Source organism: Emys orbicularis, chromosome 22 (genome assembly GCF_028017835.1).
Source record: "Emys orbicularis isolate rEmyOrb1 chromosome 22, rEmyOrb1.hap1, whole genome shotgun sequence".
In the NCBI taxonomy this organism is placed as follows: Eukaryota; Metazoa; Chordata; order Testudines; family Emydidae; genus Emys; species Emys orbicularis.
Window position 1 is genome coordinate 21,921,020 of NC_088704.1, and position 24,446 is coordinate 21,945,465.

General features: G+C 49.6%; 1 protein-coding gene across 1 annotated transcript in view; it reads right to left on the reverse strand.

Annotated features, from left to right (window-relative positions):
* Positions 1–23,236, reverse strand: part of CHD5 (chromodomain helicase DNA binding protein 5) — an 83,479-nt gene extending 60,243 nt beyond the window's left edge. Inside the window, exons 1-2 of the mRNA XM_065421467.1 lie at positions 23,170–23,236; positions 11,486–11,616 (exon numbers count right to left, since the gene is read on the reverse strand). Of these exons, the coding sequence (XP_065277539.1) occupies positions 11,486–11,616; positions 23,170–23,236 (198 nt within the window). The remainder of the gene's footprint in view (positions 1–11,485; positions 11,617–23,169) is intronic.
* Positions 23,237–24,446: the final 1,210 nt, after the last annotated feature.

Consider the following 24,446-nt stretch of genomic DNA (forward strand, 5'->3'; position numbering starts at 1 on the left):
ACTCTGGATTTCTTTATCATTCATTGTTGCATATATATTTCTGATGCCCATTAGGAATGTGACTCAAAGTCAAGGGCAGTCTTTCCATCGGTTCTACTGGGCTTTCAATCAACCTTTATGCCAGCCAGAATCAAATCAGACTAATGTTGTCCACACAAGGAGTTAATAAAAATTGAATGCAACAAACATTTATCAAATTTTCTCCTTTTCCTTTTTTGCACCAGGTAGTCAATCAGATAACATACGTGCGACACTCTGCAGTTATTTCCAGGTGCTTCTAAATAGTCTCTAGGCGGGGCACTATTAAAATAAAATAATCAGCTCGGGAGAAAATGTTGTAGATGATTTTTTGCAGAGAAACTACATTACAAAGGTCTCTGCTCTGCTTAAGGGGGAAAAGATGTGATAGGCTGACGTCTTGAGCTGGGCTTTGTGTTGTGTCTATAAAAAGCAAAGAAAGAACATTACTATGACCACAAAAAATTATGTATCTGCTGGACTGTGACTTCTACCCAAAGTCTGTTGGACAATAAAAGGCAGGTCTGAATCCATGTTCTTTAAATAAACAGACATTTAGGCTCCAGTCACTTGCAAAAGCATTTTAATGTGCTACCTTGTCTAGACGAGGGGTGGGTGACTGGAAGAGAACAGCATCATTTACACGAAGTCTGGCAATGAAAGGGATAGGGAAATTACTAGCTATACTGTGCTTGCATATTTGATACATGCCGACCTCCCTTTACAATAGGATACTGAAATTCATCTGCACACATTTCACTAGTTTAATCTTCATATGCTTCTTGGAACTCATCTGCATTTCAGATCAGTGAAACATCAGACAACAAGAAGCACCCTGTATGTAAAGGCAACATGTCCCCATGACAAACGTGTATTCTAATAGGGCTATTGGAATGTCCTCAGACTAGAGACCATTCCACTGAAAACCCAATGAGGTTGAGATACCTTGTCACCCTGCAGCTATGAAACGGAGCACTCAGAAAACACGATTTTGAGTAAAATAAAGTCAACATGGAGCTTTTTGCCTCATATCCAAATCCTGGTTCAAATCCAGCTCAAGTCAGGAGCAGTCCAAAGTCACTTCTGAGACAAACGTAGCCTATGGGTAACGAGTTGCAGAACTCTACCCAATCTCTAGTTGGTCAGGAAACACATCACAGGAAATACTACAGCAATTCACACAAATTAGCCCCATGCTGGCAACCTTAGCAAAAAGACCAAGATTAGACTGAGCCACGAATTCCCTGAAAGTGGTCACTCCATGGCAGAGCTAAGACACACTGCTGCGGAGAAAGGCCTTCTCCTTGCTGGGCTAAGTGATTCTGAGTCTGACACAGTCCAGCACCTTTCATGATCATTAAACCAGTGGTTTCAAGATGAGCAATGAAGGGGTTTCCCTGGGCAAACATCAGATTCCGGACGCTTGCTCACTTGGGCCCAATCCTGCAGCAGATCAGCACAGACACCTACACCCATGCAGAGTTCAAATAAAATCAGTGGGGTTCAGTATGAGCAAGGGGTTCTGCCCGTATGACTCCAAGTGCAGGACAGTGCCCTAAACCAGAACGCTGTTAGGATCCAACTGGCAGCTTCGTAATTTACTAGCAATCCTGCTTCCAAGGAGCTGTAATATACTAATGCAATAGCTGCTAATTTGTTCTTTGCAAATTCCAGCATAATTTATCGAATGGGAACATGCTAACAGGTGTAGAAACAAATCTATTAATTAATATGATCAATACAAAACCAACAACCTGCAGAAGGGGACGAGTCTGACGAGACTGTGCCAAGCCATGTGTGCAGAGCAGCTCACACATCCCTTACTCCAACAGCTCCCTGGCACATTGCTCACTACCAAACCAATTAAAGTCCCTTGATTTGAGATGCCATGGCTCCATCTGAGCCTCTTGTCTCTTACATAATAGATAGGACCCATTTCCACTCAGACACGAGTGGGTCTTGGCAGCACAGCGCTGGGCTCCAGCATTCCTTACTTTCATTAATAAAATAGGAAACTAGAACCGTGTGACGCTTGTGAGTGATTTTCCGGGTCATCGTATCGACCTTGCAGTGTTATCTTGAATCTGATCTTCAAAGGGTATCAGGAGAAAGTCGCCAGCCAGCCTGGGTCTGAGGTGAAGAAAAATAATCCCATTGCACTGAAGAGAATAGCGCTAAACAGGGAACGGCTGTTGGCAAATGGAGACATTCACATGCAAGAGGGACGGCTCATACGGTCTGCACACAGACAGCTGGCGCTTTAAATATCACCAGCTGCACCTGCGGTTACCTGAGTCACTGATGTAAGGAGAACCACTATTCTGGTGCTTTTACAGTAAACAATTAAGTGGCTGGACCAGAGAGTGCTCCTCAGAGCTGTGTCTGTCCCTGCCCTCCATCAGATGACCCTGCCTGCCTGTCCCTCAGCATGCAGCTTTACCACCTCGCTTCCCCCACTGAACTTTTCCCTGCCCAGATGTCAGCAGTGCGAGAGCTCCCCACGACCATCCCAGGCTCATCCCCTTCTGAGGCTGGGTGATGCTGGGGCGCGATGGCATCTGGAGCCCACCTCCCCCAGGAGGGAAGTTGCCACAATCTGGCTGCTGGTGTGGAAGTCCAGCGCTCACCCTGGGATCCTGATCACCAGCCCAGCCAGGTCAAAGGCGAGAGCAGCTCAGTTTACACTGAAGGGGAAGCTGAGCCAGGCAAAGCTCATTTCACCCTGCACCAGCCAGCCCGGTTTATTGTCTGACGTCCCCTCCCTCTCTCCAGCCCACATTTCCTGTTTTCCATAAGCACTCTCGATGTCTCACGCTGGACGTGCACTGACCATGGCTTAGTGAGCCCGGGCTGCCTGGGTCCTTCTTACCATACAGCTCGGACCAGCCACACCAACACTCCAAAAGGAAAGTTACTCAGAGATACTTAACTCTTTCCTCGCTGGCCTGCCACTACACCCACGTGCTGCCAGCATCCACAGAAGGTTAAAAGGCAGCTGGGGTATCTGACAGCCTGGTAATTATGTTCAGAGAAACCTGGCACATGCAAGTACAGGGGCACACCACCCCGGCAGCCCCTGAACATTCAACGCGCCCTCTGCCCCACATACTATGGCATGACAAGAGCGCAGCTCCCATCCAGGGCCTGGTCTTTCATCTGCAGAGTCTGAGGTCTGGTCTACACTACAAACGTAGGCAACATAAGCCGATCTAATAATGTATGTGTCTACAATACCGAGTCCCTTCTGCCAACCTAAGTGGCCTGTAAAGTCGACTTCTGTACTCCACCTCCACGAGAGGCATAGCACTTGATTTGACATCCAGGGGTCGACATGGGGATAGTGTAGACACTGCGCTGTGTAATTGGAATGAATTGGCCTCCAGGAGGTGTCCCACAGTGCTCCGCTGTGACCGCTCTGGAGAACGCTTTCAACTCCACTGCACATCAGCCAGGTTCCCAGGAAACAGACGCGCCCTTGTTAAAGCCCTGGGAACTTTTGAATTTTCATTTCCTGCTTGATCAGTGTGGAGAGCTCGCTAGCACAGCTGATCATGGAGACTCAAGGCTGCAAACGCGCTCCAGCATGGAGTGCACAGGAGGTGGTGGATCTTATTGCTGTGTGGGGAGAAGTGTCTATGCAGGCACAGCTCCGATCCTGCAGAAGAAATGCTGACATCTATGCCAAAATCACACGGGGCATGGGGGGAGAAGGGCTACACCAGGGACATGCAGCAGTGCCACATGAAAATAAAGGAGCTTCAGCAAGTGTACCAGAAAACAAGGGAGGCGAACAGTTGTTCTGGTTCTGCCCTACAGACATGCTACTTTTATTACTCCTGGGGGAATTCTGCACCACTGCGCATGCACAGAATTTATGTCCCCAGCAGATTTCTTTGCTTCCCCGCAGAAAAATGACTTTGACAGAGAAGCCACAAGAGCGGTCATACGACCCTCCCCAGCAGTATGTTTCAGGTGCCCAGGGCAGCCAGCAGAGAGGTAAATCACTGTGGGGCAGGACTGGAAAAGACCCGACTAGTGGCTCCTACCCTGCACCGGGCTCAGCTGCTCATCCCAGCTGGCCTGGGGAGGACGGGACTTCCTCTTCCCCTGCACGGCATCCAGGGCTGTGTCAGACCCAACCCCCAGATTTCTCCCTCGGCTGTAGGAAGCTCTGCAAACTCTCTCCCCCACCCCACTAAGCCCCCCACACCCAGACCCCCCTTCCGAGCTCTATCCCCCCCACACCCAGACCTCCCCGCTGAACCCCAACCACCTTCACCTGAACCCCCCTGCAGAGCCATTACCGTTGCACCCAGAACCTCCCAACAAGCCCCTGTGTGCCCCAATCCCCCCCCGCATCCAGATTCCCCACTGAGCCCCCACACCCAGATTGCCCCACACAGAACCCCTCCACACTTGGATCCTGCCTTGCTGAGCCTACCTGCCCACACCTGGTGCACCTGGCACGGAGGGGCAGAGCCCTGGGGTGTTTCTGGGGCAGGCCCGGTCCTTGCGCTGTGTCAGGGTTGGGTGCAGCCTCACTGCTGAGTCCGTGTCCTGGGTGAGGGGGGAAGCTACACAGTGATCTCTCACCTCTGTGCAGCCAGTGGCCTGTGATCCCCAGTGCCATGCTGAAGTCTCCACATTTATTTGACAAATAAAATTTGCTGAATTTTGCAGAATTTTTAATTTTTTGGCACAGAATGCCCTCAGGAGTAAAATTTTATGAGGAGCTGCATGTGATTCTCGCTGGCGACCGCACCACTACCCCAAGACGTTCCGTGGATTCCTGCCATGGGCCCCGGGCAACCTCAAGCTACGAGGAGGACATTGTTGATGAGGAAGAGGAGGAGGAGAATGCGAGGCAGGCAAGCTGAGGATCCATTCTCCCCAACAGCCAAGAACTGTTTTTAACCCTGGAGCCCATCCCTTCACAGGACCAGTTGGTGGTGGAGTGTGATGCCGGGGAAGGCACCTCTGCGGAGTACACATTTCAAATCAAACTGTAGGGGTTACATGCTATTATTTTTTATGTTTAGTCTGAACAATAGAGTAGGGTAGTGGGTATCGGTGGTCACTCCAGCTACGCAGAAGGTGCTCTCCGAAAAAGACTGTTCATGTGCACGAGGATGGCCCAGGAATCCTCCATGGAGATCTCTAGGAAGCTTTCATGGAGGTAACTCTGCAATCCCTTGCAGAAGGTTTCTGGGAAGCGCTGCCTTATTTCATCCACCACGGTAGGACACTTTCCCGCGCCACTCCAGTATTCACTCTGCCAGCATCATTGCAGCACACAGCATTGCAGCATAAAGACCAGGTCTGTACCCAGACGCTTGCAGCATCTGCTCCCTGGCCACCTCTGTTACCCTCAGGAGAGTGATATGGCATAGGGTCACCCAGGGGAAATGGGGGAAGTTTTCAATACTAGCCCATAAACCGCAAACAATTCAACGAATAATCCGCCCCCCGTTTGGTGAAATCTGGGTCACACAGCCACGCTTTCCCAAACATGCCATGGTTGTGGTTGGAAGGGATCACCAGGTATTGCAACCAGCATTGGGGGAAAAAAGGGGGGCAGCTTCCTGTTTGTCTTCCTTCCCCCCCAACCCGGTGTCGCTTTTGTAAAAAACAAACTATTTGGGGGGCTTTACACTGGTGCTTGTCCTCAAGCACCATCCAGGTTGCTGGGGGAAAGGGGGCTTTTCTCAAGTTCCAACCTGGGATCCCAAGGATGTCTCCACAAAAGCAGCAGCAAAAGACCTTTTGCCCATGCTTCCATGGCCTTACTCACCATGGCTGGAGCAGCACACCGACTCTTGCAATAGCCTGCGGTTGTGATTACGTTGTGGCTTGCAGGGAAGTGAATTGAGGGTTGGCTTTTTTATAAAAAAAATTAACCTTGCACCAGAAACAATGTATGCACAGTTAAAGCTACCCTTGTGCTTTGCATTCCTTGCAGTTGAAACCTTGTGCGTTGGCGCATCCTCCACACCAGGACAGAGACTTTCCCAGATTAGAAGGCAGAAAAAGGAGACTCAGGAGGACATGTTCAATGAGTTAACGTGCGCCTCCAAGAGTGACAAGACGGAGCTCAGCGCATGGAGGATTGCGCTGTCTGAGAACCTGGCCATGCACAGGAGAGCATGCAGGGAACAGGAGCGTGACACGCAGGAAGAGATGCTGCGGATTATGAAGGAGCAATCAGACATGTTGAGGCGCCTGGTTGAGGTTCAAGAAAGGCAGCTGGATGTTAGAGTCCCTCTGCAGCCTATGCTGAACCTGCTGCCATCATCGCCCAGTTCTATATCCTCCTCCCTGAAATGTCCTATGAGGTGGGGGGGGGGGTTCGGTATCCCTTATACCCAAGACCAGGGGAGGACACAAGGACAAGAAGACACCCATTCTCACACCTTTGATTGCTATGGCAGTGCATCTGTAAGCAAGCTTTCCTTGTTTTCCCCCCCACGGTGTTATCAGCCCTTTTGTCCCAGGTTATCTTCCTTTTCTTTGCTGTCTCTGTGTGTTTGTGTGCATAATAAAACTTAACAGATTGAGGAGAAAAGGCTCTTTATTCATTCAACACACGGTGGTTGGTGGGGGTGGAGTTTACAGGGGAGAAAATGCAATGGAGGGGACAGTTCGGTAAGAAACAACACAGAGAAGTGTCACATTACTCTGGCTCATTGATGAAACTGGTTTTCAAAGCCTCACGGAGACATAGAGCCCCTCGATGTGCTTGCTCTTCTTATTGCCCTGGTGTCTGGCTGCTCAATATTGGCTGCCAGGCAATCTGCCTCAACTCCCCCACCCCGGCAGAAACTTTTCTCCCTTTGTTTCACAGATATTATGGAGCACACAGCAGGCAGCGATAACAATGGGGATATTGCTTTCACTGAGGTCTAACTTAGTAAGCAAACAACGCCAGCAGCCTTTTAAACGTCCAAAGGCTCATTCCACCACCATTCTGCACTTGCTCAGCCTATGATTGAACCGGTCCTTACTGTTGTCCAGGCTCCCGGTGTATGGATTCATGAGCCATGGGAGCAAGGGGTAGGCTGGGTCCCCCAGGATCACGATTGGCCTTTCAACATCACCAATGGTTATTTTGCCATCTGGAAAGAAAGTCCCTGCTTGCAGCTTTCTGAACAGACCTGTGTTCCTAAAGATGCGTGCATCATGCACCTTTCCCGACCATCCCACGTTGATATCGCCCCACCACAGCTAGGGAACCCCATCACGGCAAAACCGTCCACTATGTCCTGCACGTTGCCCTGAGTCACTACTCTTCTTAGTAGAAGTCTGTTAATGGCCCTGCAAACTTGGATCACAACAGATCCCACGGTAGATTTACCCACTCCAAATTGATGCCCCACTGACTGGTAGCAGTCTGGTGTTACAAGCTTCCACAGAGCTATCGCCACTCGCTTCTCCACTGTGAGAGCAGCTCTCATTTTAATATGGCTGCGCTTCATGGACTGGGGAAAGCTCTTCACACAGTTCCTGGAAAGTGGCCTTACGCATTCGAAAGTTCTGCAGCCACTGCTCGTCATCCCATAGGTGCATAATGATGCGGTCCCACCAGTCAGTGCTTGTTTCCCAGGCCCAGAAACAGTACTCCACTGTGTCAAGGTGATGCATGACTGTCACTAGCAACTGCAAATTGCTCTGCTGTATGTCTCCAGCAGGGCTGCTTGCGTGGCATCACATTGTTCAGCGCGGCGGCTCCTGTATCGGCTGTGTGAATACTGCAGGATAAGGCACGAGGTGTTTGTAATGCTCACAACAACTGTGTACAGCTGAGCAGAGTCCATGCTTATCATGCTCTGGCGTCCACATGGGTAACCCATGCTTATGAAAAAAGGTGCGAAAAAGGCTTGGTTTGTTTGCTGTTGATTTCATGGAGAGAGGGAGGGAGGTAAGTGCATCATGGGAGGCTGTAAACGCCATGTTCCCATAACCACCTGCACCAATGTTTTGGTCTCATAAGGCCTTGCAAGCCTGACCCAAAATTCCACTCGGCTACGTGCACTGTGGGATAGCTACCCACAATGCAGTGCTCTGTGCGTCAGTGCAAGCCCTGCTAGTGAGGATGCACTCTGCCGATACAATGAGCTTAGTGTGGACACGCAACATCGACTTGCTTAAATTGGAGGCTTGATGTCGACTTACATGACGTCGACTTAAGTTTGTAGTGTAGCCATGGCCTGAGAGGCAGCACACACAGCCCAGGAAGAATAGGGGAAGCATCCCACGGGCTCTGGGAATAGAGTGGATCCTCTGGGAGCAGCATGAGGGGGATTCACTAGGACAATAATTCACTGAGAATTTGGTTTCTTTCAAAAAACTCCCCAAATCCTTTCAAATGTCAAATCCTGAGAAGCCAGCACATCCTGCCCAGCCCCACTTCTTGCCTGCGAGACACCCAGAAATGGGCGGTCTGTCATTCGATATCCTGTCTCCACAGAAACCTCAAAACCATGCTGTTTTCTCCAAACAGTATCACATTGGTTACATTCCCAACATGTCGCTTTGCATTTCATCCCTAAGAGACGCAGTCCCTAGATAATGTTATTGGTACAGTATGTGCCACGAAGATTTACTGTCTGCCACCGGGGACAAACTGTAAATGAGGTGCTGCATTGCAGTGTGTGCGTCCCTGGCAGGAGGGGTTTAATAACCAGATAAGGAGATTATCATAATACATATATTATATTATTATATATATCAGTGCACTGTACTGCTGCATGTGGTCTGCTGGGGTGTCTGATAATCATTGTTTGTAATAATGATCTAATGTGTCTTTAACTGGGATACTATAAATCCCAAACTCATGAATGCAAAAGCCTGTTTGACAAAACCTCCATTTCCTATTGGTTCTGCCTTCTTTTAACGCCTCTGTATGTGAGATGCCAGGAAACACGCTCCTCACGCTTACAACTCACTCCGTTTAAAAGGCCTAATTGCCAGCTCAATATCTGATATGTAAAGTGTGGGATATAGGATTCAGAATGTGAAGCGTGAGATTATTCACTGCCTGTCACACACAATTCACAAGATTAAGGACTGGCAATAACATTTATCAGACATATTTCCAGCATTAAAAAGAACATATTAGAATAAACAGATTTTCAAAACACTGGGGAATAGAAATAGGAAAGTTTTAGAACAGTGATTATTGCCCTTGTCTTTCATTATATCATAGTCCCATAACAAAACATCATATTTGGTGACAGGATCTGCAATCACGGCACAACACCCAGGGGTACGAATGTAGTAGGTAAGCTTTAAAACGTAATCATCCTTGCAAACGGTCAGCTAGGAAGGAAAGTCTCACCCCTTCCATCCTGTGTGTCTTCTCGCTAATTAGCAGTTGTTTGGGCCATTCTCTCTCTTTGCAATCCACCCTCAAAGTGAAAACCTTTAGGACTCAAGAAAAACTAAACTACTGGCAGAACTAGATAGATCAGTGTTTGCCCAAATTAGTACCCGTCTCCAGCTGTGCCTACTTCTGTAGAAAGATTTAGCTTCCAAATGAGAAATTAACTAACCACACCAGGCAGAGCTAATTAAAAGCAGACTAATCTGCTGCCCCTTGAATTCAAAGTGCAGGGCTTGGGATTTAGAACACTAAAGTACAAACTAAGGTCCCTGGGACCCGGCAGGGTCGAGAGCCCTTTCCACAGTCCTTACAACAAAGCATTTGGAGGGGCGAGCAGCGAGCACTGAGTTTTGGGAGGAAGAAGGGAGGCTAGAAGGCGGCTTCCTGCTCTACACGGCTCTAGCCAGAGTCTCCCCAGATCCATTCATAGGGCCAGGGCCAGTACACTCTGGATGCTTGGCACTGCTCCAGCAATGCCAGGCAGCCAGAACCCCAGCTTAACTGGCTATTCAATCCAAGCTGACAAGCGACTTTGCATCGCCGGAGCGGGGAAAGTAGCCAGTGTGCACTGGTGACTCTTGCCCTCCCAGTGGCATGAGCATAAAGGGCAGCCAAGAAAGAGTTTATAAAACGATTCCGTTTTACATTATTTTCTTTGAAAAAACATGAGGTTACAACCTTGGCTCCTCCCCTCGCCCACCTTCCCCACCTCCACAGTTCTCTGCACGAGAAGCCCTTAGCACAACCCTCTCTGAGCCATACAGCTTCCTCCATCCAACATGCTCCGTGCTCTGCCACGGGCCTCATTTAGGACAGCGCCCAGACCAAGCGGCCACATGAGGAGCATGCAAACATGGTCTTGGAAAACCACCGACTCACACCTTCGTCCCTGCTGCTAAACAATTCCAGGGAGAGCGGTGACTCCATTACTGCTGCAGTGCCCAACGCCACCCTTCTCCCCAGAAATCACACCAGGGAGAACACACCGGGCTGGTCCCATTCCAAAGCCAACCTGAACGCGTGAAGAAGGGTCCCTCCAAACTAGCCTGAGTCGATTTAACTCTTCTTACGGATATTTTCAGAACTCAATCTCTCTGGATTTCCCCAGTTTCACTCTTTACTCCCTGGACACCCATATTGTGTTTGTTTCTCCCTTTGGTCAGATAAATTGTCCCAGCCATTTAGACAGACGAAGCCCATCCATGTCTCAGAACCAAAAACTACAAATTTGAACCCTAGCATCTTCATGTTGTGGAAGTTATTTAAGCAAAAGAGGGGTTACAGCAGCCACCAACCCACCTCTGTGCATCTCCAGAGCTCAACCCCTACAGCAGCTAGCAAGGAGCATTCTGGGTAATTCTATGCAAAGGAGCGCCCCCCGCATTCAGACACATGCAGAACTAGTGGAGACCAGGTGAAGGAAGAGACAATGTTTGTCATCTCAGTTTTCAAGCTTGGGCATGTAAGTTAGAGTGTTTAAAACCACATCTCAGACTCCAGCGCTAAGCGTCAGACATTCCAGGGATCCTTATAATCACTGAGTCAGACCTCCTGCCTAACACAGGCCAGAGAGCATCACCCACTAATGAACCCTTAATAAATAATAATACTCAAACCTTCACATCCCAAAGCCTGCGCCACACACGGGCTAATTAACTGTCACAGACTCTCAGAAGTGGGTAAGTACCATTCTCATTTCACCAGTGGGGCCATTGAGGTAGAGAAGTTAAGTGATTCACCCAAGGCCATAGTGAGTCGCTGTCAGAGCCAGCATATGAATTACACAGGGCCTTGCTCCCAGCCCTGTGTGCCAATTCACTATATTGCTCAGCCTCTCCAGGCACTCAGGGGAGTGACCGCCAAGCTGCAGGCTCAGCTGTGGCATCACCCAAGTCTGAGAAATGGGCCCCCCGTCACACATCAAACTAGTTCCCCTTAGTAAAATACCTAGCTCTTATCTAGCCCGTTTCCATCCCTAGACCTCCGACTGCTCCACAAGGGAGACCAGCAGCATTATCCCAAGCACACAGCCCATACACAGAGGCCAGCAGCTGCCTGCCAGCCTCACTCAACAGTGGGAGATGTTACCTCTTTCTTCCTTCTCTTGACTTTGGAAGTCTTGTTTTCTTTCAGCTTTTTGGATTTCTTTTTCTTCTGCGCAGTTACCTGCTCCTCTGGATAAAATTCCTCCAGCCCTTCCAGCACTCCATCCTCTTCTTCTGGAGACGACACAAAGGGGGAGGAAAGGGAGAAGTTACACAGCCAGGTTCACAGACACACACAAAGTACAGGAATTATGTTTGATCCCATGGGACAGCATTGGCCAAGCAGCTCCATTAGCCGATGGGATACAAGGACATGTCGCCTCGCTCAAGTTTCTGTTGATTGTCTGACTCACGTCCAGCTGTTAACATAGCTGTCCCAAGTTACGCTTTGTCTACACTGGCAATTGAACAACAAAACTTTTGTCTTTCAGAGGTGCTAACCCCCCCCCCCCACACACACACACACACACACACCGAAAGACAAAAGTTTTGCAGACAACAAGAGCCAGTGTGAACAGCGCTTTGTTGGCAGGAGTGCTCTCCTGCCAACAAAGCTAACCCCACTTGTTGGGGGTGGACGTTTTTTGTAGGCAGGAGAGCCGACAAACAGCGGCTACACTGCGTGACTTTTAGCAGCCCGGCCGCAGCTGTGTAGTGTAGACATAGCCTTACACTAGCATTAGTTGCCTCTCAGGCCAGCACTTAACTAGCTGCTAATGCCTCATGGAGATCCTTGAAAGACAAGTCTCAAGCAATCGAAGTGTCAGCCCTCATTTCCAGCTTCATGGACCCAGTTGTGTACATGCTGCTGCCCAATTCACTTGTGCAAATGGCTGTCTGTGCTCATGTAACTGGTGTGCAAACTCAAGTGGAACGCACTGCAGACACCAAATCGGAGGATGGGGTTAAAAACTAGTCCCCAAACGGTTTCCCCTGTGTTTCTCTTCCCAGTTGTTAGTAATTATCACAATTATTCTTCATATCACCGTATGAAAACAGTCCTACTTGTATGAAAACAGTTTGTATGAAAACAGTCCCTTTGTTTCTGCTGACACCCCCTGCCGCACAATCCTCCCACCAGAAATCAGTTTGTGACACTTTGGGGATGACTGTGATGCCACAGAGCGAGGCAAAAAGCTGCTCTACAGGATCTGCAGAGTGCTGGTGTCTTTAAATGCTGGAGAGGCAAAGCTGCCAAATGGCTGGTCAGCTCCCAGTCGGTTGTTTGGGAAGTAGATAACAGTACAGTATCATTGCAGGTAGAAGACAGGCAGAACGAACAGCGGCACTAGATACTGATATTTAAAAGTGGATTAAATCATGGGACCTGGAAAGTCAGTTTGCAGCCAGAGATCAACGTTCATACTTTAGGGGAAGCAAAGGGATTCTTACCCCCCCCCGCCCGGTGTGGTCGCTGGAAATCAGGGACGGAGGGATTTTTGAGTGGGCCAAGTGAAGAGTAAACACAAAACAGAGAACTAATTTTTGGTGCAGTTATATGTTCTGATCTGAATCAATTTGCTATGGCATATCGCCACATATTAGCCCAGTACCAGCGTATCTTGTACCATGGCCAGCCTCTGTCTCTCTCAACAGCCAGCCTGCTGCAGTGTAAGTGATTCGTAGGAAGCTGCTCTGCTTCTACGGTGCTGTACTACAAGCGACACAACAGCGAGGCAGGTACTCTGCTCTCGTTCATTTCACAGGGAATTAGCATTGCTCAGCCATGGACAAGTCTCAGGTCACAGGTATTTGGCAAGAGTATTTGGCGGTAACTGATACCTTAAATTTTGTCACAGTGCAGGTTTTGATGGATGCTAGGTCATAAAAGGGGGCCCAATCTTGCAAAAACTTACTACAAGGCATAATGCTTCCACCAGGAGCAGGCCAGTGGGTGCCAGAATGGCATTCAGCGCTAAGCTGATAGGAAGTGTTTGCAGGACTTGAGTCCCAGGTTTATATGGCTACAGCACTTTGAAACTTAAAGAAAAGATTTGTTCTAGTCAAGCACACATCACGCACACAGCTCTTCAGTGGAGGACAATGTTGGGCTGTTTAGGCTCAAAATTTGGGTTTGGTAAATTGATCAGGGTTGGGGTCATCCCCACAAAGCCTAGAATTAACAGCAATATCTTCATTGTTTCATCTAGGTGTCAGTGCAAAGAGTTCTCTCTTGGATGCATCTCTGTGGACACTGCCAGTGGGACGAGCCCACGCACAGAGCCTGGAACCTCATCTCCAGCCTGCCGTACAACTGGTTTGGCCATCAGAAGAACAGCTTTGGTGTTCAAAAAAGTGCACTGATATTATTTAGCAACCCTGGTGGGGTATTAAACAGGAAAGCTGTTTGGATGGTTAGCGCAGCATCAGAGGCAGATCATGCAAAAGGTCTCTAGTCTCTGACACTAATCTCCCTTTGCATCACCAGGGACATATACCAGGCCAGTTTTTCAGCAGGATGGCAGCCCCCAGCAAGCGGGCAAGCATTGCTCCAGCATTCAACACAATGCAGTGGGAGGGGTCAGTTTCTGTTTGCTCTTACAGCAGTGCCACTAGAAACCAGCTCCCAGAGAACTGGAGCTCAGTGATGCACCGTTTACAGCAGGGCAGGTGAGTTTCGGTGCAGCATGAAGTGCAGACTCCAGCGCTGGCTAGAGAGAAACATCCACTCCGAGAGAAGTCCTTATGGGATTTACTGCAGGGATCCAGAAAGCGACACGGACTACACGTGACGTGCCACTAGCCAGGCTTGCTCCACGGTCCAAACTGGGTGAGAGTCTAGCTACTGAACAAACAGGATTCGGTTTTCAAAGGGCCCTCTCTGTCTCAACGATTTGAGGGGTTACTGGCAAGACAGAGAAAACGCAGGGAGGGAGATTGCAGGGGGATGAAAGGGGGCAAAGAATCATTTGCGGCTTTCAATAATAAATGTATTGTCTGGCGGATAGAACAAGGGGTTGGGAGCGAGGAACTCGTGGGTTCTCATCCAGACTCCCTACATGGCCTTGGGGCAAGTCACTGACTTCACTGCCTCAGCTTTCCCATCTGCAAAATGAAGCTAAGGACGCTTGCTCTCTCCCTCCCAAGGGAGCTCGTGAGGACTGACATTTGGAAAGGGCTTGGAAGCCGCAGGGGGCACAGTATTACTGTTACTGCACGGAGGGGCTGGGGTTGGGCTCCACAGCATGCAGCGCCAAAGCAGAAGGATCATCTCTTTTTCTCCCGCAGACGCCCAGACCCACGAAGCCCCCACCACTGGCCTGCTCAGAAGCAGAGAGAGGCGTCTGGACACTCCTAATATGCTGCCTGCCATTGCTGATTTGGGCTTCTAGGTAATGAGGAAGCATTAGGCTTTTTATTGTTTACCCTTTACCTTTTGAAATAGATCCCGTTAAAATGGATTCAATTAAATCAAAGAAAAGAGAGAAAACAAGTCTCTCTTCTGAGCGTCTTCCTGCCCATCTACCTCTGGCTGTACGTTCCAGCTCCTTCCCAGCACTGAAGGCAGTAGTGATGCTATGTCTTGGGAGAGGCTGTGGAGCGGCTGGGTGCTGCAATGACCCTGCACACCCTCCGATGGCCCCACTGACTCCTGGACAGACACAGAGCTGCCTGCACCGGAGCAAAGCGAAGAGTCAGCTCAAAGCATGCTGGCTCGACTGCTTTCATCCATCTGCTGCATCCCCACCAAGGCAAAGAAGCTCGGCGCTAATTGCAATGTACCCTTTTATTTTCCTGTCATCATTATCTTCCAAAACTTGACATTCTTACTAATGAGCCTTGGCATTTTGTCAAATTGTTGCATTTCCTTAAGATCCAGTTCTGCGTTGTACTCTTCTGTTTTCTTTTTGAATTTCTAAACTTATACGGTAATAATACTCCAATCTCATTATACCGGACAGATTTTGTGTTCAACTTCAAAACACAGCAGTTTAGACTTTGCCAAAACAAGCAGCTTAGCTCCATCTCAGTGACATTTATTAGACAACTGACAGGACCATGCACTGCAAGCAACACACTTCCCTCACCTCTGACAGGACCAGAATAATCTCCACTAAAAAGCACCAGATCAGAGTTCCTGGCCTCTCTATCAGGTGCATGAGGCTCTATATAGAAGCCATTCAGCATTGTTTGATTTTATTCACAACACCCCAGAGAAAAAACAATCTTTGGGGGCAGGGAAGGGGGCTTTGTATCCCAATACAAATGTAGTAGTGATGGGATTCAGCCCCATGGACCGAGTCTCTCAATGGGAGAACGGAGCCCTTTGCTTTGAAAAGAAGTTTTAAAGACTTAAGATTTTTCATAATGGAGCTGGAGCCCAGGACTCCATCTGCAACAAGAAACATCCTGGCCTGTTTTGTGCTTTTCCCACAGCAGTTTGTGCTCTGAGTCAGTCACTGCAAGATGCGGTTTAATATTGAGTGTTGGTTCCTAGAGATCAAGATGTCAAAGGGTGGGGAACGAATCCAGGCAAAGATACCCTTGCTCTTCAGTGCACGTACCTGTTATACACACAGCAGGCTAGGCATATAGCTGCCTCCCCACCCCTTCTGCTTCTGCTGAATGCAGAGTTATCCCAAAAGATCCCAAAATGCTTTGCAGACTGTGCCTACAAGGACCACTTTCCCCACATCTGGAATAGCCATTCTGCTATTCAGGGGGATAACTTCTCCAGCTGGAACTCTGCCTCAGGGAGATGGAAGGCAATCTTCCCAAACTGACTTTTGGCCAGGACACTGCATTTAACACCCTTATGCTGACACAAAACGTGATGGGATCTTAGATGAGCACAAGAGGTCAAGACTGTTGGCTTCCCATCTCATCTCAGCCTTTAGCAGCGGTGTGGTCCCTCGCTCTGTATTGGGGCACTGGTTCAATACAGACGTAGCAGGAAGCTAAGCTATCTACTTAAACACCAGCACCATTTCCCCCAACAGTTGGTGTTTTCCCCTGTTTTTACATCTGTCATCCAAGTACTGACTGAACCCAACCATGCTCAGCTTACAAGAGATAAGCTCAAAGCCTGAGGTAGCCTAACTACTCGTGAGCTTCTGGAGACCTTGCACAGGTGTGCAGAGACTGAGCAAATGCAGCCAGGGTTGATGGCTTTGAAAGACAGAGATATCTTGTATCACATATGAACAACCTGGACAGACAGTTGGAAGGAACCAAAAGCTACCTGTGAAGCCAGAAGGTGAGCAACCCCTCATCTGCAAGACTTGTATTAATTGAACCTTTCCTAGATCTTCTGTGGGCTGCCCATTCCACTCCAGGCAAATGGAAACTGGAGCCTCTGGCCACTTTTGAAGACGTTGGTGGTAACTTCCCAACTACAAAATGAGGATAACGATGCTTTGGAGAGATGTTAGAGCTACCGATGAGAAGCACAGGAACAGTGCTAAGTGTGGTCACTTTCATTAAATCCAACCAGGAGACTGAGGCATTTGGGCAGAATCTTGTTTTGCTCAGTAACTGAGACCAACGTGCACCAAGTTTGTTTAAAGTCAACGCTTTCACTCCACACTCCTGTTCCCACGCACAGCAGCTCACTCACACGACTCTCATAGATATGAAAGCTCCAACCCAAAGGTACCGCACAGTAAAAAACAGAATCCCCAAGGACGTCCAGTGACTCTGCCGAGCACACGGAGAAATCGCAAGGCAGATTCCGCTGCATGTGATGAAGAGAGTTTGATGCTTAAGCTTAATCGCAAGATTGTGAACAACAGCCTGTCAACCTTGAACCAGAGTAAAGAAGCTGAGAGCAGCTGTGGCAGTTCAGAGGAAAAACGCCTTGCATGCCCTGCCTACCTGCTTTGCAGTGGATTTAAACTCTCTCCAGCATTAATGAGTCCAGAATTCATGCATTTCAGCATTCAAGTTTCTCTCTCACACACACAATCTATCCCCCGCCCCCCAAAAAAACATGTTCAAGCCAAGCAAACATCTGGTGCTGCGATACAAGCACCCTACAGAGACTTCACCCCGGACAGTCCCTCTGGTTTACATGCGTTTGTTTTGTTTCTAGCGAAAGACCATCCCCTCCCTTGCTGACAGACCATCTCCATAGTAGAGGAGAAGCCTCCTTGTTTCTATGAGCTCTCCCTCCTGCACGGCTTGTGTGAGAACGCTTGGCCCCGATTTGGCTGGGATATTTTTAATTGAACGGAACGGAAAGATAAAACACTGACCAGGTCACTCTCATTAGTCCAAAAGAAGCAGAGGCATCTGCTACAATCAGTCACTTGCTGGAAGCTGCAGCATTGGAGGCCGAACTGGACCAGCTCAGCTTCTCTCAGAAAATGACAGCTCCAGTCAAAGGTCTGGGCAGAGCAGAAGCCAGGCAGCTGCAGATGAAGGCAAGGGAAGGAGCCTACATGGGGAACAAATCTTTGATAATGGGCTCTTCAGACAAGCAGGGGAAATTATAACACGATCCCGTGGCTGGAAGTTGAAGCGAGACAAATTCAAACTGGAAATAAGCCGTACATTTTTAACAGTGAGGGCAATTAACCATTGGAACAATTGACCAAGGGTCATGGTAGATTCTCCATCACTGACAATTTTTAAATCAAGATGGGATGTTTTTCTGAAAGCTCTGTTCTAGGGATTATTGTGGGGAAGTTCTCTGGCTGGGGCTATCCAGGAAGTCAGACTAGATGATCACGATGGTCCTTTCTGGCCTTGGAATCTATGGGGCTATGAAATTTATGAAAGGGAAGCCAGGAATTCCCACAAGTTAGAAACGCTGCTGTTTTAGCTGAACGGCTAGAGATGCTAAGCTGTTCAGATGTTTCGTGGGGGCCAGGGGTGCAGTGTGACACCAGGTCCAAACATGCATTTCGAGCTATACTCCCTTTCAAGGCTTTCAGAAGAAGTGACAATCCTCATTCTTTTCCCAGCTCCCAAACACACTGAGGAGCTGAAAGCCAGCCCCTCAGGGTTGGATTTTAAATCCAACAACCCTACAGTGTCTGCATTAATGGGTTCCAATTTTATTAGAGAAGGGGAACAATTATCTAGCCAGCAACTGATTGAGAAAATTGAATTAAACTTTCTTTGCAGGGGGAAATAAAACTCTTCAAAGGTTAACAATGGTTTTCAGTGAAATTCATGCTCGTGAAAGTTGCTGCATTAGCAGCCCTGGACACTGAAGTCCTTTGCTTATCCTTTGACAGCTACAACCTGGTCAGCATGCCATCTGCGAGGAACCGGACAGAGACTCGCCAACTCCTGTGCAGACGGGACAAGAGCCACACGTCCAACTGAGCAATTCAGCATGGCTGAGAAACAGGCCAGAGAGAGACTGCTGAACTCTAACCACCAGTTGTCACGTAGAAAGAACACAAGGGCAATCCTCGTGAAGACCTGTGTTAACTGAAGGACCAAGGTGCCAGTCCCAGCTCTGCAGGTGTGTGATGTGTTATGGAGAGGTGACAGCTACAGTCCTATAATAAGGCTCATTTGGATCCCCCTTGCGACCCTAATAAAAACATATACTCATGCTTCTAATTCTTGGTACACATCTCACTGAGACCTAAACAACGTCCTGAGCACTGGGATTAAACTGAACCAACTGACATTAAAAGCCACTGGAGAAAGGATGATGGGAACGGAGAGTATTTGTCACTGACCTCTAAGCCAGCCTATCCGTCACCCCTGACCTGTCCCTGACCTCTGAGCCCACTTCTCAAAGTGAACAGAAACTCCAGGACGTGGTACTCCTCTTCCTGCTCTCCTCACCAAAACACCCTCGCAGGAAACAGGCTGTTATAACCCAGGTGCCCCGGCCTGCACAAAACACCCTGGTCTGAGGGAGATGCAAGCGCTGAGGCCAAGTCAATACTAATTCAAGCAGCACTAACTCAGGTGTGATACCTACTGCTTTTCAAGATGGAGAATCTTACAGCATGAGAAACAACTTGACATTTTCTCTGCTGGAAACTTTATATTCGTTCTTTCTTCATGTTTTCCATAACTTCAAAGCAGCGTTATCTCCACCAATAGCACATGTTTTGTAATCAGAGTATGGAAAACATGCTAATTTGAAAATTTTAAACACCTCCAAACAAAGAACAATCAGTAAATGTAATTCTGCATATGGAGATTATTGGTAACTGAAATGAAAAATCAGGAAGAGAGAGGATGCAATGGTGATAGGTTTTGCACGTGAATTTGAGATGCACTAGTATCCTTAACAGGAAACAGCTGGACACAAGTTATTTTATTGAGTTCATGTTAATCTACCACACTCCCATCTCTCTCCAGCACGTGCAAACTCACACTCACTCATTTCCATGGCTCTATTGTGGGCCCTGATTATCTCTCGGATTGCACTTCAGTCAGGTGCATTAAGAGTGAAAACCAGAGGGATCTTAATAATCTCCTCCAGAGTCATTTCTGGGAAGGAAGAAGAATAGAACCATTCTTGACACTGATGGGGAGGCATCCATCTGCCAGACATTAAGAATTCTTCATGCTTTGGAAAATTAAGGACAGGATGGAGATGAATAGCTGTGCAGCTTGTAAAGATGGGTGTTTCGCTCCTGCCCTCATGTTTTAAATGAAATATGTTTGATGGGCTTTCGGAATCTCAATCCCTTATGGATGACAGTCCACATGATATTGGCACCAGGTACCCTTATTACTGCCTGACCATGGGGGTTGCTGGATTTTTGGGCTTGTCAGAAGTAGCATTATCAGCCCCTATTTTGCAGGAACTCTGACTCACTCCTGTGCCATTGCTCTCCACTAAATGTGTTGCATTTAGGCTTTCAACTCAGGAGAACATTTATTTTAGCAATGTAAGAAAATGAGAGGCGCTGTTTGGACCAAATTAACTATGGGTAGAATTCACCCTTGTGCAACAGCCAGCACAGTGAGATTTCGGTGCCTGGTGCTGATTCCCTGCAGAATGCTACAATTGGCCCTGTTGGCATAAGCAAGTACAACTCCATTGGCTCCTATGGATTTTTAGCCATTTGTGCTAGCACCAATTTGGCCAAAGTGGCTGCTTTAACAGCTGCTATAGGCGTTTTTTAATTTGTGGATATAGCTTTGGTTTGCAAAATATCAGCCTCTATGTACAAGCAGAAACTTTTTCCTTAAAAAACCCCAAACCTGAAAACAAAGAACTACTGGAGGGCCAGCCCCAGCCCTTGAGCTCTTCTCCTGCTGGAGACCCTCCCAGAGTTAGCAAGTAATTACCTGCAGTTCTGCAGGAGGCTGTGACATATTAGGAATTCCCAGGAATAAATATTTGGCTGCTTTGGGGGAGGGGCACTTTCTGTGCTCCCCGTGGCCGGAGGTGCTGCCTTCCTCCCTCCCCCCCCCCCATGGCCAGAGGAGCTGCCACCCTCCCCCCGTGGCCAGAGGAGCTGCCTCTCCCCACTGCAGCCCCAATGGTGGAGCTGGTTCTCCCTCCGTGGCCCCGGAGGAGCTTTCGTCTCCTGTCCCAGTCCGGGTCCACAGGAGCTCGCACTCCCAGCCCCAGGCCCAGAGGAGTTCTGTGCCCCTGACATGGGGGGGCCTGGGCCTCTGCTTGCCCCCAACCACGCCAAGTAAGGTCTCTAGCCAATAGCAGGACAGATTACTACTATATTTATTTATGTCACAACTAAGGAAATCCATCTCTCAGTGCTCAGCTATCAGTCTTACAATTAATAAACCTTCCTGTATAAGTTAAGCCTTTATCTAATTATTTCCCTGCCCTCCCCTCATGACAAATGCTGTGTTCCATTGAGAGCACTGACATGTTACCCAGTTCTGCCAAATTCTACCGTGGACATAGCTGATACAGCCCAATAAATACTTTCTACCAGGATGCACCTGAAATATCTGCTAGCACAGCAGCTGCTTTCTATTTGGAACATACTCAGCACTTCTGTCAGCTCAGCAGGTAGGTTTCAAATGTGCCAGGTACAGCCAGGTAAAGCAATCAGGAAAATAAAAGTCTTTCAACTACTGTGTCTGGTTTAGGCTTCATTGAAATGAGTCTGTTGGCCTCAATAATGCCCCAGGATAGTCCCCAAGATAGTCCCCAAAGTTCCTAACTGTCAGGGTGGTTAAACACTGGAATAAATTGCCTAGGGAGGTTGTGGAATCTCCATCTCTGGAGATATTTAAGAGTAGGTTAGATAAATGTCTATCAGGGATGGTCTAGACAGTATTTGGTCCTGCCATGCGGGCAGGGGACTGGACTCGATGACCTCTCGAGGTCCCTTCCAGTCCTAGAATCTATGAATCTATGAATAAGATATAGACAAACCTCAAGAAAAGCAAAGGGAAGTAAAAGTGATACAAGAATCATAGGTAAAACATCAGTGGAGAGAATGAGGGGGGTAAACATACAAAGGCTGGGAAAGAGAAGACCAAGGGAGGCACATGAGCCATCTGTAAATCCCTTCCAGGTAACACTGCAAATGTAAGGAAAAGATTTTTCACCCCCTCAGAAGGTGGTAGGTCAAGGAGCAGTGCCTGACACTTAAGAGGGAAAAGTTTAGACTCGGCACCAGGCAAATATTCAGAGCAACTAGGCAGAGAAAGGAAACTTCCAAGGAAAATGGTCTCTAGGCACAGTCACCACAGATGTCAAAGAATGGGGCCAAAAAGTCTTTAGTAGGGAAGATGTAGAGATGGAATCCTGCATACAACGGGAATCAGGCCAGGCAGATCCTTGTCACACCCCACCAGGATTCTACAAATGGCTATTTGCCCAGGGTACAAAGCCACATATATTCTGGAAAAGCATATGTTGCTCCAGCCATCACTCTGCTTAGCTCTAACAAGTGGCGTCAGTTCCTCTCCAGCACAAAAAGAACCAGTACAGTAAGTAAGGAAAAATTAAAAACCACTCCAATTTTCTCTTTTGCCTGAGGTTTCAGCTAGTTATTTAGGCCTTCAGCTACTCACCCCAGGCAGGGATGTTCGGCATTTAGGGAAGAGAAGTAGAAGTCACAGAAAGGAACTAAGGGCCAGATCTTCAAAGGTGCTGAGTCCCCACAGCAGCTGTTGATTGTGAATAGAGCTGTGGCTCAGCACCTCTGAAAATCCACCTCTAGAGCTTTTCACCCTTATTTCATCAATGACGTTATTTCCCCCCTGCAAGCGGTGGGCCTTTTGGGCAGGGGTGCAAAGAGAACTAGAGGGGAAGGGGGACCCCACTTTCCTGGCAGGACTCTGGGGCGCAGGGGGGTTAATCTCCACACCACTGCAGGCTCGGAAGGAGGGTTAGTCCCATTATTGGGGGACTTGCCCAGCGCCGGGGCTACAGGTGAGGCTCAGAAAGTACCTGCCCATGGAGCCTCGTCTCCTGCATGGCTCCCTCCTTCCGAGGGCTACACAGACCCCACACGGGAGCTGACCTGGCAGAACCACAGGTTAACAAGGACCCCTCTCCCCCCCAGCCCATAGATCCTGGCAGCCTGCTCCCCCTTCACCGCAGGGCCCAGGGACTGGCACCCTCATCCCATCCTGGGGCTCCCCCGGGATACGGTCCCCAGGATCTGCCACCCCCTGGCCAGGAGGGGACCCAGCCCCCTTCCCTCCCTGCAGAAGCTGAATGGGCAGCAGCCACCCGCCCCCTCCGGTGCCCATCACCGCAGCATCTCCCCAGACAGCAGCCCAGCCCCGGGTCTGCCCGTCCCAGAGGAGCCCCCCCCCGTCCCCCGTGTCCCCTGCGCCCCGCCAGCGGGCACCCCCCGTCCCTCGGCGCGGCCCCCCTACCTGACAGCTCCTCCTCGTTCTCCATCTCGTCCCGCGGCTCCCCCTCGGCCCCCGCCGGGCCCCGCATGCCCCCGGGGCGCGGCGCGGCGCTGCCCGCGGGCTCCCACCTGCCGGGCGCAGGCTGCGCAGGCTGGCGCTGCGCGGCGCAGGGTGAGGCGGCTCCGCGCGAAGATGGCTGCGGCGGCCCTGGGTGGGTTTTTTTTTTTTTAAGGAGCAATCTCCATCTCCCTCCCCCTTCCCCTTCCCCTCCTCCCCCGGCCGCTCTCTCCTCCCTCCCCCGCTCCAGCCCCAACCCCTCCAGCCTGCAGCGAGCGCAGGAGGGAGACACACACACACACACACACACAACTGGAATTACACATGCCCAGATTGTGACGTCCAGTCTGGTTACCCTGGCAACCGCATCCCATCGTTTTGGCACCAGTCCTTAGCGGGGGTGCCTGGGGGTGGCCAGGCTGGGCGCTCCCTGCTGAGAAGGGGCTGGAGAGTGGGGCAGGGGGTGAAGGAAAAGCAGGAGAAATAGCGGGCTCTGCAAGCGCCCACACCAAGGGCTGCTTTTAGGGGACCCGCTATCCCAATTTTGTAGGGACAGTCCTGATATTCAGGGCTTTGTCTGATACAGGCACCTACCCCCCCCCCCCCCACCTGTCCCCATTTTCCACACTTACTGTCTGGTCACCCTATGCCGCGGCCACACCTTGCCCGACGTGGGCACTGCCCGGCCGGGAGGGGCCAGGCTGGCAGGGAAGGGGGCAAGCCAGGCTGCTGCATCCCAGCGAGAACACAGGCTCTGCAGGCCCTTAGTGCTCAGTCTCCCCTAGCACTTTGGGAGCAGCCCTGGGAGGATGCAGAGAAAGGTCAGGGACATGGCCCACGTGTTACCTGCTGCCCAGGAGCCCGAGGGCCAGCACCAGCCCTTGAGCTCTTCTTGTCTCCCCCCCAAGCCCCTGAGGCAGCACGTTACCCACGCAGCCAGGTGCTCCGTTTCTTTAATGAGCAAGTTGACAGGCAAGGCAGCCTGGAAGTGAAGTGCCCACTGATGGAGTCCTCCTGGCCAGAGACCCTGCCTGGTGGAGCCCATTCGTGCCAACCTGGCCCAAAGGAAAGGAGACAAAGAGGCTACTGACCTTAACTAGCGCCCCTCCCTGCCCTAGAGACATTCTCCTGGAGAGCTGTGGGGGGTGTTTAATCCATGCCCCCGCTGAAAACAAAAGGTGATAGCCAGGATAATCCTAGCAGGAGAACCCAGCCTCTGACCTGGTCACATTCACTCATTT